Below are 15,592 nucleotides of genomic sequence, written 5' to 3'. Positions count from 1 at the left end.
TGAAGAGGTTTTAAAACTGAATAATAACATAAATGACAGTATATAAAGTTGTTTATGATAAAAGTAGTTTCTTACACATTTAAGTGCTGCTGAATTTCTATCCATATTTCCACAGGCACACGAGAGAAGAAAAAAAAAAAGGGTATCAAAACAGTCAGATATGTAAATTCAGAACTGAAAGTGAAATTCATAAAAATTCACATTTTTCTAAACCTAAACCAATCTTTCTTCCAAGTTATACCACTGAAATCAGTGGAATTGTGCTAGTTTGAATAAGGGAATAAATTTGGCTCCATTCAGCAGTCCTTTTGCCCTTCCTATATGCAACTGATGTATTAGCTTGTTCATCATGAATAAAATAAGAAATTCCTGCCACTTAGCACTTCACAGTGAATTATCATTGAAGTTGGTTTGCTCAATTTCCCAAGAAACACTATTATTGAAGAAGTTTCTTTAATATTACAGTCTCAAAAAATGTATCCTATGCAATACCCAAATTAGTACTGGCAGACAGAAATATATTGCAATGCTTATAGGATTTGCTAACATTCACTTCTAAAGCTTGTATTTTTTGTCAATACAATTTTTTGTGTGACCTGATCTAGATAACCAGACTTACACCACAAATTTTGAAATTTGTCTCTCTTCCACTGGCATCAGAAAAATGGTACGACTAGAGCGCAGACTCCTAGTTACTCACACCTAACCTTAGCCCTGGGTCCCAAGGGCTAAGCTATTGCCTCCATTTAGGCTCATCTTGTTATTTTCAGGAAGTATACCAAGGATCTTGCTGAAGTAACTCAAATTACAAAAACAAGCCTACCTAGAAAGGAATTACTGGAAAGAGTAACCACTTGCAAGCGACAATTAGGCTCACATTCAGCTCTGGGAAACAGCAAGGCATGCATAAGTATTTATAGGGAGGACTTTGGAGGATTTTCATAGCCTTGCTTATTTGCACCTTCTCCTATTCACATATGATTTCCAGATTTGCCACTCAAAGAAAGTGAATAGGTGCAGGATAAACACTCCACTTACCCCTTTTTAATATCACATCCTTTTTAAATATTACTTAAGTGAGTCAGGTTTTAATTTAAACACTGATGGTTACTTCCTACCCACACTTCTGCTAATCAAAGCAGTATGGATTTTGCACAGAATATTTTTTCAAAAGTCAATTTCTTTTACAGAAAAGCTGAGCCCCCAGCACCTCTAAAAGTGCCTGTATTAGACTCTTCCCTCCATTTTCTATTCCAAACATGGCAGATTTTTACAGTAGCAATAAATGACCATAGTAAAGACCTGTCTTAAGTGTTATAACTACCACAACTCTCAAGCCCTAGTGTCAAGCTCATCTGTACTGAACAGGAATTAAAATGCTGTGTTCATACAGCAGTTCCCCAGACACAACCTTACTGAGGCCAAATTGCAGCAGCCTTGAAGTGAACATTTAGGAATGAAAAGCTTCAGGAATACAAGAGCAGTAACTGTACAAGTATATGCAAGCATTAAGTGCCATTATATTTGCTATGCTTTTTGACTACTTTGACCTGTCAGAGTTCACTATAACACTTTAATCATCATTGCTCTTCTGATCAAAATGTGTATTCCCATTGCTATTAAAAAACAAGAAAAAAACAAAAAAAAATTTAGGTGTTCAGAATCAGAGCAGTTTACATATATCACCTATTATATCAGGTATGGTTTATAATTACTTCCTGTTAGAGCATAATTACACATGAAGGTGGACGGAAAATAATAAAGGCAACCTTGAACTGATTTCAGTTCAAATATTCTTGTAAGGGCCAAAGAGAAGTTAAGATATAAATTGTAAGGTTCTAGCCTGTCTCCACAGTGGGCTGAAGCCAGGATCCCAAATGTGAACATTTGGCTTGGAAAGAACTGCAATATGTGTCGTAATTCTAAAAAGGATTTTAATAGCTTTTAAAAGTTCTATTCTATTTTTGATGTTGCTGTTCTATCAAAAACTTTCTAAAAACGCACTGGCCACAGGAAAACAGAAAATGGTAGTAATTATAAACAGGCCACAGCCAAACAAATGCAAATATGTCAACTTGCATTCCATACGAACTCTTCTAGTTAGTGCTTTGTTTATAAAATTACAGAGGCTATATATATATATTTTTACTCAATTATAGAATTAAAAATGAACTATTTTTGATTTTTATAGATTGATGCAATTTTCAGAATGCTGAAATCTTTAGAGTTCCATGAGCTCCTTTTAGAAAAGAATGATAAATAATTAAGTTAATGATAAATTATTCCAATGAGAACTTTAATGACAAAACCATTAAAAACCAAGATCTATTAGAGAACAGTCTGCAGTCATTACTACTAGGCTATGATAAAACGCTCTTAGGAATTTGGACATGTTATTATAAATTGTATTACTAAAAATATCTTTGAAAAATAGAACTCATTATAGTGGATTAAAAATCTTAGTTGAAAACCAGTCCTTGAGACAGATTTTGACATTTCTTCTTAAAGAATCAGTCTTTAATAGCACTTATTACCTTCTAGCTATGGTAAGATGTATTCAGCAAAAGGGTATTTTGCTCCTTTAAGATACATTCAGTTAATCAGATTCTACAATAAGGGTTAAGATATTTCACTCAGTAATGAAAGTTAACATTAAAATTAGACTAATGAAAGAAAAAAAAAAAACCCACTAGTGTGATACTTTATTTTCCTGAATAAATGAAATTGGAGCAATTAGGATACCCATTTTATTCAAATGGTAAAATTTGAATAAAATTTTATAAAAATTTTAATTTTTTTTTAATAAAAAAATTCAGGAAGACATTGTTATGTTGTCTGCATATTGTCTGCATAAAACGTATTTGCATATTGAAATACAGTGCACTATTTTTTATCTCTTTATAAGATGGGCCAACAAAACCTACAATGTGGAAAGCCACATGCCTGCTGTTGTCTTACTTCATAACTCAAAGGACAAACAAAATACAGTCAGATGCCAGCAATGAGAATTGCTACTACAGTGATACACACAGAGTTTTTAAAAAGGTTAGAATTACCGAAACTTTGATATGTAGTGGCTTAAAATGATTGATTTCTTAATTTCAGCCAAATTTTTTTTTTTAAATTTAGATGCTAAATATAGAAGAAACCTAGAAGAATCAAACCAAGTCACTGAAAATGGTAAGAGGTAGGGAGAAGTTTAAGATTTGGGTGGTTTACACTTAGATCGCTCTAATCAATAATTTTTATTGGTTTGTACATCCTCAGTCTGGAAAGAAATGCTTCTGGGGAAAATTTATGTACTACTATCTGTGCTAAAGGATTTGTTAGTTTTCTCATAGAAAGTACAAGCCAGCTAATTAGTGGAAACTGCAAAAAGATAGTAACTTTAAAAGTAATAGTTCCAAAAATATTAATCCCTGCAATACTGAATTTCTTTACCATAAAAGTATAATGATTTAAATATCCACAATGCTGTAGTAATTTTCCATACCTAAACCTGATAATTTTGTAGCTGGGACTGCATAACCAATATGTTCAGAAAAACATAACTCACTTTCATTAACCTGCAGTAAACTAGTTTGTTTTCTAGTTCTCCAATATCTTCTTTAAAGTCTCCCTTTGACTGACTTTGTTCCTTCTCATTCAGAAGATCTACATTTGTATGAATGGGATTCGGAATGCATACTCCCTGTGCTGGTTTTGGCTGGGATAGAGTTAATTTTCTCCATAGTGGCTAGTATGGGGCTATGTTTTGTATTTCACTGAAAACAGTGTTGATAATACAGGGATGTTTTCGTTATCGCTGAACAGTTCTTACACAGAGTCCGGGCCTTTTCTGCTCCTCATCCCACCCCACCAGCAAGGAGGCTGGGGATGCACAAGAAACTGGGAGGGGACACAGCCAGGACAGCTGACCCCAACTGACCAGAGAGATATTCCATACCATATGACATTATGCTCAGCATATAAAACTGGGGGAAGAAGAAGGAAGGGGGGGACGTTCGGAGTGATGGCGTTTGTCTTCCCAAGTAATTGTTACGTGTGATGGAGCCCTCCTTTCCTGGAGATGGCTGAACACCTGCCTGCCGATGGGATATAGTGAATGAATTCCTTGTTTTGCTTTGCTCATGCACGTGGCTTTTGCTTTACCTATTAAACTGTCTTTATCTCAGCCCACGAGTTTCCCACTTTTACTGTTCCTATTCTCTCCCCCATCTCACTGGGGGAGAGTGAGCGAATGGCTGTGTGGTGCTTAGTTGCTGGCGGGCGTTAAACCACGACACTACCAGCAATAGAGATTTTGGCTTTTTTATAAATTCAAAATCTGTTCATGCTGGACAAGCACCTTTTCTCCTTTTTTAAAATAAAAGCTACTTGGCCAGTGATGACTCACTGATGATCTGTATGAAAAACAAACTAATACAAAAAATTCTTAATGTTACAGACACACAAAAAAAAAGACTGAAGAAAACAGAAACTGGTACATTTGTGCATGGGCATTAAGTGCATGATATATTCGTCTATTAAAAGGAACTGAAAAAACAGCTGGACTGTTGAACATGGCGCTTATCAAAGGATTCCAGTAGTCAAAACCACGACAACAGTTATTCACCTCCATGCCAATTTCTTCAAAACACATTATACATATTTGTATACAAATTTAGGAGACACAGCTCAGATAATGGAACTAGGAGTACATAGTGGATAGAATACCTATATTCCTTTCTCTGCTTTTCCTGAAAATTCTGGGGATAAAGCAGAAGTGTGATTCCTCAGTTCCTTCACTGCCTTATCAAACCCTAAACATCTATCAGGACTCTGAAGAATGAAAAAGTTCTAAGAAATACAAAAATACAGAGTGCACCTTAGAGAAGGAAGGTAGATTACACCATAATTTGTCTGTGAGACTTGTGCATATTCTACTCACTGTATCATATGCCAGCTTTAATATTACCTGGATGGAGAGAGACAGAGCATTAACTAAACAGGAATTTAAGAACTACCTTGTTAGGCATTTGATCTGGAAATTAATTGTATAGAATATTTTCTAAATATTTAGAACATACTATATTGCACACCACCTGAAAACAAGTAGTTCTTCTTTGACTGCAGTAACCCTTACATGAACCAGGACAGATGTTTCCCCTCAAGGCTCTTCAAATATATAAGCAAAGCCATCTGGACACTTACTTGAACCTCAAGAATATGACCTCTCTTCATATTTGCATTAAAAAAAAAGGCGGCTTGTGTAAACTCAACTTTTTGTTAAGGAAACAGACTATCATCCTTTTGTATTTTAAGTCTATAATTCACTTTGCCTCATTAGGGAATTAATCAAGGGAATTGGTTTGATTAACATGGAAATCAGAAATTATTATTAGACAAAAATGTGCTGGAAGATCATAAGACTACTTTCTGTCACTGAATGGGAAGCTCGTCATTAACACCTGTAGCTGATTCACTCTTCTTATTAATATCCTAACTGTTACTAACAATAATTGACGATGGAAAAACAAATGTTTTCCCATGATCTTACATAGTTATTTTCATTAACTAATGGAGAAATACAGCAAGATTCCAAGAAGATGCAAGATCTGCTACTGGAAGACATGCATTACTAAGCCTTTTGGAAAGGCAGAATCCTGAGAATAAGTGACGTGGCAATTTGTTTGGAAACAGAATGTCATCTTTTAGGGGAAGAAGTTGTAATTCTTATGACATCCTTTGTCTTTCCTTTTCCTACTTGTATTTCACAACACACAGTGTGCTGAAACATAGATGGTGTGAGCTGGCATTAAATTTACAGATTTACCTCCATCTAAAGTGAGCTCTCATTAAGGCTCAAATTTACAATTCAACAAAAATACACCAAGGATATTAATTCAATAAATATCTTAATACCAATAAATTAGTGCCAAAATTATTTCATTGTGCCAGGGCTCTTGACACACTTAATTTAAAGTATGTAATTTGACAATGAACAGTATGAAAGGGTATTAGGCTGCTGATCATGTATTTAAAATCATAGCATATTTGGGTTGGAAGGGACCTTTAAAGGTCATCTAGTCCAACCCCCTGCAATGAGCAGGGACATCTTCAACTAGATCAGGTTGCTCAGAGCCCTGTCTAAGACCTAGCTGGCTGGGTTAACCAAATTGAAATCCTTAAAAAAATTCTCTTCATATGAGACAGATGATACATTTTCTTTTTTACCCATTATATTTTTTTAATGTTCATATGTAACTTCACACCTTTGATGACTGTAAAGGACCTGAATATCACACAGTATTTCAGACAAGGTATTACCAATGTCAAGACAATGGCATTAAAACTCTCTTTCTCCTGGAAACATGTTCCTGATTAATTCCAAGTTCATCTTTGCCATTTTCAGTCACATCACCTCTATGGCGCTCAGTTGATTTGGGATTAATTACTACATCCTGACTTCTGGAGTCTTGCCAGTTGCTCCTGAGTAACACCTAGCTTTCAACAGGAATTACTAAAAGCATTATTATTGCTCTCTGTCCTACTAAATGACCTTCAAATTCTAATCCTCAAAAATAATAATAAAAAAGGTTTCAGTTTTCTGAAAAGTCAGTTTCCCGTAGTTTATCAAACACCTTTCTATACAGAAGTAGATAAAATATTTTACAGATGGTCAGGCAGGTAGATCAATACTTGTTTGGATCTGCAATGTTTCTGTTGTCTGAAAAATTACCAAAGGTGGAACATCAACACAATTTAATTTTCATAAATTTATGCTGTATTTCACCTAACATACCATTTTCCTTCATGTCTTTTGTTATGCTTTCCTCTCTAAATCACCTGCAAAATCTTGCGAAGTATTGACTAGCAAATTTTGCCTTCTTACTTTCCTCCAGGATACAATGTTATCCTAAAGCAGACAATTCATTAAAAATCCCTGCAATTGAAAGTTTCAGTCTCTTCAGTAAACTGAGATGTAGATGATTTGGCATTAAATTATCCAACTTTGCTTCCATCTGGAACATGTTTATACCTATATATTTGTTATGACTGGTTTTCTTCTCTTTGCTCTATGTTCAATACTATCCTTGTTACGGAAAATTGAAAGAAACAAGTGTTTCTTGGCTAGTGACTATCTTAGTTTTAATTTTACCCTATTTCCACTGCATGACAGTCCCAATTCTCTGACTAAAGAATCATGTCCCGTATATAAAACAACTTTAAAAAAAAGACAGTATGAAATTTACTATTTCAAATAAGCAGCAGAAAATATACTATCCACGGAACCTAAGGTGTAATTATTAATTTTGCAAACAAATAAATGTACGGTGGCATATTCAGCACTTCTGTATAATTTTATGAGAGAGGAAGTAAAAATCTACAAGGCACTGGCAGAACACTATTGCCTGTTGTTACTGTAGGGAAAAATAAAGAGTTAGTGTGGCAGTAATTTAGAATGTATAACTTATTTTTAAAGTTTCTTTCGCTGTTTTGTTAAAATCTAGTAAGCAAGAAGGACAAGCAGAAAAGCAAATAAGGAAATTGGATAATGACTAAATGATCTTATTAGCCAGTGGTGAATCACCTGATGTAATTAATTTCTTACAGTACTATTAATTTTTCTTTGATCTTTATAATTGTATTACAGCGTGTTCTTTGGTTAGACCAGATTCCACGTAGTAAGTCTTTTATTTCTAACTCTTTCAATTGTTGCATTATATAATTTGTAAGTTGCTTTCCTTTGATACTTTCTGAACTCTTTTTTTTTTTTTTTTTTAAATTCTCAACTACATTGAAAAGTTATTTGAAAAGTAAAGTAAAAGAAGTGGTCTTGTTTTCTTAATATTTTTAATATATTTGTTAATATAACTGGTTTCAGGAAAACAAAAGTATGAATATAGCTACCTTCTAGCTACCTGATATTTCTTACTTGGTACAGATAATGCTTTATATAAAATGAGTATATTAATTGTAGGTAATAATTTTGAAAACATACAACCAAAATGTTCTAGTCACATCAATCCCAAAATGCTTAACTCCATACATCCAGCAATTCAACATTGTCAGCATACTTAACCCTCTGCTATAGCTATACAACCCCAGAGAAGTGCCTTCAGAATTAGAAATATTGTTATCTGTGCTGACTCCACTCGAATGCGGGGACAGTACAACTATTTCCAAGTCTACATCTTCTTAAACCTGTTTAAAAGCTTACTCCTCCCACAGTTTCAAAACAGATAATGATTCTTCTCTTTAAAATGGACTTCCTGATGGAAAGAGTCAAACTTAAATTGAAATTACAGTTTTTGTTTTTAAAGGAAAAAATAAAAAAAGTGTCCTCTTAGTTTCATTTTTGCCTATGTATGAATGAAAAATGAACACAAGCCTTTTAAAAAGAGTAAACAGCTAGCTGGTAATGGCTACATTAATGTAGTCTCATTTGTACTATTTTAGCACAGGAGTACTGCCCTACCCATGAATGAATGCTTTCTCTGTACAGCTCTGTAACTCATGTTAAATATGCAAAGTATTACAGCTGAGTATTTAAAGAGGTTGTTGAGGAGGATCATGCATTAGGATGACAAACTCGAAGTGCTCAAATTATCTAGCTTACCAAAAAAAAGTGAAGAGGTAATTTGATTGCATCCTGAAAATACCTAAATGAGAAACCTGCTCTCCAACCTAATAGACAAAAATATATCAAGATCAAAGGACTGAAGCTTGTGTCAGACAAATGTAGACTACAAATAAAATGACTTTTTTTTCGCCCCAGCAATGAGAATAATTAACTACCAGAACAATTTATTACAGGTTGTGGGAACATCAATGAAAGTTTTAAAACTCAAATGATGTTATGAAATAAGGAATATGAATTTATCTAGAAGATACATTGGCCTAGTTCAGTCAAAATCAGATTAAATGATGCCAGTAGTCAGTTATAGGATTGGAATCTATTAAGAGAGATCCATACTTTCTCTAATCAGGAAAGTATTTTCACTAGTGGCAATACAAAATTACTATATCTAATCATCTTCAGAACAGATTCTTTCAAAACACATTGTGTTGAACAGGATTTATATTTGTTAGACTACTAAAATGCTACAGAAAGTTCAATCTGAAGAAAATGTTTTTGTTAGGACAACAAAGATAAAATCTGTGGGATGCAGAATCTCTGAAGCATACAAATATCTGAAGAAAGTATATTTCTGCATCTTTACATTGTATAACTTAACCTGTGTATACATTTTTTGAAAGCATGGAGCCTCCCTTACCAATGAACAGGTAAAAGCAGGAATAAGAAACAACACTAACACCTATATTTTTATCACCTGGGCTTTTAATGCTTTAAGTAGAGTCTCTATGGAAAACTAACATGACACTAGAGACCATGGATTTCACCGGATACATATATTGTAAATAATATTTTAACTGTCTATCTTGAAAATGCTGTAACAACGCAGGAACTATTTAGGATCCTAAATATAATAATTTGCCTCTTCACAGGGCAATGCTAAATGTTTCATACGAAATAAACTGAACAGAATGATACATTAGAGAAATAAAGAAACGCTCCACTTCTTTCAGCTCCAGAACAAGGTAAAGGAAAAATGCAAGCCATCATAACTGGTTATAAATCAATGCAAACTTTTGCTGCAATTTTATTTTAGAGGGTATGACAATGTGACATTTGAGTTAAAAAAGGGGATAAAATATTGACTAAGAGAGAGAGAAAGAGAGGGAAAGAGAGAGCGGGGAAAGAGAGAGCGGGGAGAAGGGGGGGAGAAAGAGGGGGGGGAGAAAGAGGGGGGGGAGAAAGAGGGGGGGGAGAAAGAGGGGGGGGAGAAAGAGGGGGGGGAGAAAGAGGGGGGGGAGAAAGAGGGGGGGGAGAAAGAGGGGGGGGAGAAAGAGGGGGGGGGAGAAAGAGGGGGGGGAGAAAGAGGGGGGGGAGAAAGAGGGGGGGGGAGAAAGAGGGGGGGGGAGAAAGAGGGGGGGGAGAAAGGGGGGGGGAGAAAGAGGGGGGGGAGAAAGAGGGGGGGGAGAAAGAGGGGGGGAGAGAAAGAGGGGGGGAGAGAAAGAGGGGGGGAGAGAAAGAGGGGGGGGGAGAAAGAGGGGGGGGGAGAAAGAGGGGGGGGAGAAAGAGGGGGGGGAGAAAGAGGGGGGGGAGAAAGAGGGGGGGGAGAAAGAGGGGGGGGAGAAAGAGGGGGGGGGAGAAAGGGGGGGGGGAGAAAGAGGGGGGGGGAGAAAGAGGGGGGGGGAGAAAGAGGGGGGGGGGCATTTAATCTCCAGTCTAGAAACCAAGCTAATGGTAGAAACGGCACTACCAGGCAAGAAAAACGGCTGGAGAACATTGTAAAAGATGTGAGAAGTACAAAGCAGCTGAACAAGCACACTTTGGCTAGGTATAATTTCAAACTGCTTTGTATTTTTCTCTTTTACAATTTTACTTCTACTAGCACTTGCTTTTGTTGAGCTGTGGAGTCAAAGGCTGGTATGAGGAAGTGCTGGGTTCTAGCGAGGACTCTCTGCAGGCACAAATCCGTGCTCCTCTACTTGGTGAGCAATAGTTTACAGCTCTGGAAAACCTCTAAGACCACCACAGACATGCAAGCCTTTCTTTTGTAAGGTTACTCAACTGCGCCTCCCAGTCATTCATTTCAAATGGGTTACACCTCATTTTATGAGCTGGTCTTGCTAGTATTAAAATATTGGTTACATGGAAATTTAATGAGCTGTTGCTTTTGAATTATTGTAGTCCACTAATGGAAATAATGGTAATTATAAGCATGATATTGATCATCACAACTTATGATAATTTGTGTGAAGAAGGAACACAACTAAGTGTAGTTTGCAGCAAGACGTACCAGAAGTGACTTGACTTAAAGGGCACACTTGAAGATCAAAAGGATACTTAAAACATTAAAGCTTCCAATCCATGATGGGAAGAGGGTTGGACATGTACCTCTGAAACATGCAAATGCTCAATATTTGAGTCTGACTTTCCAAAGTCACAGTGAAGACAGAATGAGACTTTCCCAGCCATTTCAAAGGAAGAATAAATTTTGAAACAGCTTGCCATTTATCTCTTTTCTTAGCTTGTTATAAACTTTAGAATGAATAATTAATAGTGGGGTTTTTTAGAAAAAGGTATTTTATGCCACTTGACTCAGCTGTTGGTACTGTGCCCTTAGCAAGAAAGGGATTACAAGTATCAAACACCTTAGGCCTGTTGTAGTAACACACATGGGAAGAACTGCTATCCAGAAAGCCAATTCTTGAGTAGTTAAATGAGGGAATTTCACCTATGGGAGTAAAGATTAAATCAGATCTGTCACTTGAAGAGTATGTTTGATGGAGAAAGCCAGTCTAATACATATTTCAACATGTAACTATGACAACTCATAGAACCTCTGTACTATAGAGAAGAGCTGCATATTGCATTAACATTTAAAATGTAAATGAATAAGTTATAGTACTTTTCAAGAGAAAATATTTGCTCTCTAATCATAAGATTTTAATAATCAAACTTTCATATTTCCACCTCACACAAATGACAGACAGAAAGAGATTTCTTAATTTTGCTGCTGCTGTGTTTGGAGATGGGGTCCAGCAAGACAAAGTTAAACGGCTGAATTATAAGCACTTTAGGAAGTTATCATCGTTGGCACAATGCTACTCATGCCTAATAAGTAATAAATACAAGTGTTCCTTTCACCTGTAGTTCCAGCAACACTGCTTCCATTCTTCTGCAACATAATCTTTATTTTTAAAAGAGACAGTCCCTATGACTTAAGATAGTACTGGGACAAAATTTGACTGCATTTTTTTCAGTAATCATCAACACTGGAACTAACATCAGTTAGAAGGCAGCAGCTTGTGTCATCACAAAATAGGAAGAAAAATATAATCATTCAATCTTGGATGAGGCTCTGATAGGCTTTTTTTAGGCACTATGATAGGCTTTTAGAGCTCAATTACAAATAATTTAATCTAAAAAAAAAAATTCTTCAATGAAGTTACGTGTGTTTTAAGTCAGGATACAATTCTATGAATGCTGCAGAAACATATTATTCCTGCATTTCTATGTAAAACGAAATGTAGTTTTATATACACGCAGTTACACAATACAACATACAGCTGTGAAAGAAATGCAATGGTAGGCACGTTTAAATGTACGCAAATCATGTACTACAATACCTTAAGGCTCAGCATACACTTGTGCATACACATGCTTATGTGATTTTAAACAGATTAATAGTTTCACTAACTTTATAAAACTGCTCATCTGTTTAAAAATAAATATGCATGCAAGAATGCACAAAAGCAAAATCTGACAGATTTCTATCAACACTTTGTCTTTACGTTTTTTTTCCCTGAAGAGATTCAGAATTTACAGCTGTTACAGCACTTCTGCATTTTTAATCTGAACCCCGTATTAAACAGAATGCAAAATTCTGTTTAAGAGAAAAAGTTAAACTAGCATAAAATGGCATATCCATAATGAGAAGTCTAAGAACTTTAATGAAATATTCCAGCACCTCCTTATAGAAAGAGAATGATGTTGAACAGTAGCTGTGGAAAAGGTAAATTTGGCTTAATCCTTCCGGGCAGGTCACTAACTCAACTTGTGCCTTTTCTTGAAGCATAAGCAGTGGTTGTGATATTTTAAAAGACATCATAAACAATAATCTAGTTTGGCAAAGTTACCTTCTAAGAAGAATTATTACCTTTTTAGCAGTGGGAATAGGCAAAGTCTGCAGAGCAGAATTTCCAAAATACTTACCACGGTTTGATGGTTGACCTGGATCACCTCATCACCAGCATGGATTTTCTTACACTGGTCAGCGGGAGACTAAGGACAAAAGGTAATTATTAACTTTACATGGGTGGGTGTGGAGGGGGGAGGGAAGAGCAGGAATTAAAACAATGAATACTGAAGGAGGCAAGAAAGCTGTGCCCAAAGTAGTATTATTGTTATCAAATAACAATAATTGGTCATATTTATAAAAACTGTATTTATAAGGAACTATGTTTTTTTCTGGTTACAGCTGGCAATTTGATGAAGTAATCTGGAATCCCACTTCCATTGGTGACGAAGAGCATTTTGACTGGTTGAACTATTCTAGCTTCTTTACCTCTCTATGGGTAGTATGAGCAGTCACAATCTTGCTGGGAATACACCAAGTGAAATTACATTACATAGAAGTAAATCTGTTAAGTCAGCAAATACCAAGCTTACTGCATGGTCAGGGACAGGGCTGGACCAACCATGCATGTAACAGAAAATCAGGTCTCATAGTCCTTTATACAGCAGTTCTACTGCTTAAGTGCACTGAAGATACTCTGCAAATACACTACAGCTCCAGCACTTCCAAGACAGATTAACCATCTGAACACCAAAAGTCGTAATTTACAAATAGATAATGTCATGATAGACTAGCTCTTCGAGAGATTTTTGTTATATAAATACACACACACACTATTCCATATATACCATTCACATAATTTTGGGATTGCTGAGCTGAATAACTCCATTACCCTAAATATAGCTTCTTCTGATCACATTAAAATGGATTAAAACCCATTGAAAAGCTACTTGGACATGGTCAACTGCTATTTAGCAAACCATTTTTAAATGCTTCAATGAAACCAGATCTTAAATCTGTAAGGTATGCAGGAGATCAGCAGTCATACTCAGGAATAGAGGATTGAGAATTCATGGCAACTTGCTTGCATTGTGCACTAGCTTACAAGGGTGTTCTACTGACACAGAGTACACCAACTTGAAATTCAAGAGAAAATAATCAGAAAAGAATTAAAAAGCTGAGACATCACCTTGAGAAATAAATCATAGTGGAAGTTAGCTATGAAGGAAGTGGACCAGCCAGGAGACTTGGACAAGGTTGAATGTTTACTCTACTTGTTAGATATGGAGTCAGAGAGAGGAGAGGACAGATTATCCCATCTCAAACAATGCAGAAACATTTAAAGCAAAATACTCTTTGAGTAACAGTTCAAGTTCCCTGTCCAAGTAAGCAGACTGCTAAGAAAGGCAGAAAAAGAGGCATTTGCAGCTACAGAGAGTGGTCTAGCTCTAATACTGTTGAAGAAGGAGAAAGGAGTTATGTTATCAAAACTTAGTTTGGTTCCTGGATGTCTTTTGGAGCCAGCCTATAACATAAATTGGCCATGGCACAAGAGCCAGGTATAAATGCGAAGGCAGAAAAGATTTATCTGAATGAAAGGTGACTTGTAGAAGCTTATATTCATGACCTCACTGCGTATCAATCAAGGCTTCCAGGCAACAGGCAAGAGCTCTTCAGCTGGACAGTCTTCACCAACCACAAATGCCACCCATCATTTCCATCCCTTTTGTGGATGGAGATTAAAAACATAAGATAAACAAATAAAAGGAATAAAGACAAGAGGAAACAATACAACGAGAACCCAAATTGCCACTGGGAAGAAAATGACTGCAATTACTTCTGAATAAAATGCCAAAGAGACTCATCTATAAGGAGGTCAAATCACTCCCCAATAGTCAGCACCTGCTGACTAATCAATAGATTCTGCAGTCTACACAGCTGCTGGAGAGTAGTAGGAGACATCATTAATTATTCAATCAGAAAAAAACAAGCTAATAGGGCAAACAGCTGATATTTGACACAGCGATTCCAAGTGTGTTATAGGTGTTATTACAAGCATAGCTTTTACCTTCAGCCTACTGCTTGCTTATCATTGCTAACCTTGCTCTGCCCAACCTCCCCAACATAAGCTATGTTCCAACGCCTCACATGCTTGATCTCTGCTTGTTCTTCCATAAGGGCTTCTGTAGTGGGGAGTCCAGCCCTTGAGCTGAACTATCTCGTCATTACAGCCAGATGTCAACTCCTGCCATAAACAGAATTTTACCTATGTACTTTATAGGATGGTGTGAAGAACTACCTGGCTCCAGTGTCACTTTCTCCTTCCAGTGGGAACTTGCAGAATTTTGGCAGACTGCTCTTTTGCACAGGACTAAACATGTAACAGAAAGATATTTCTAGAATTCAATGTGAATACAAACTTGATTGCTTTAAACAGTGAATGAAATGTAAGCAGGAAACTGAAGTAAATACCACCATTCATAATGTTTAACTTCAGTTGACGTTAGTTAGAAAAGTAAAGGCCTGGTTCTTTCTCTTTTTAGCTCCTTTCCTGACTTTGATGAGGCTGAGCTACTTATTATCTTTTAAAATTAAACACTAGCTCTGAGGTCAATTATCCCTTCAAAAGGGATGAAAAATCAATTTGCTGAAATGCCAGAAATTAAAGGTCTTTGAAGCTCATTTATCTGCACATGTGATTACATTTTTAGCAAAAACAAAAAAGCAACTTCTTATGGTAGTGTCTTATCAAAAATGTTTGACATCTAAAGTTTAGTCAAAATAAAAATAAAAGTTTTAGTAGCTGGCAATTTAATAACTCCTCTTGTGAACTTCAATTATAAATATATAAATATTTTCCCTACAAACTGCATTATCTTTCTAAAATGAATTAGAATTACAGTAAAAAAGTGGATTAATTCTAACATGAGTGATTCAATCTATGAACAAAATCCGTTGCG

General features: G+C 36.0%; 1 protein-coding gene across 1 annotated transcript in view; it reads right to left on the bottom strand.

Annotated features, from left to right (window-relative positions):
* The window catches only part of LOC142087598 (connector enhancer of kinase suppressor of ras 2-like), a 219,509-nt gene that overhangs the window by 79,152 nt on the left and 124,765 nt on the right, over positions 1-15,592 (bottom strand). The window contains exon 8 of the mRNA XM_075161953.1: positions 12,770-12,838. Coding sequence (XP_075018054.1) covers positions 12,770-12,838 — 69 coding nt within the window. The remainder of the gene's footprint in view (positions 1-12,769; positions 12,839-15,592) is intronic.

The sequence above is a fragment of the Calonectris borealis genome, chromosome 13 (genome assembly GCF_964195595.1).
Source record: "Calonectris borealis chromosome 13, bCalBor7.hap1.2, whole genome shotgun sequence".
Classification (NCBI taxonomy): Eukaryota; Metazoa; Chordata; class Aves; order Procellariiformes; family Procellariidae; genus Calonectris; species Calonectris borealis.
Note: the sequence above shows the minus strand (reverse complement) of the source record. Positions and strands in the feature narration are given on the sequence as shown.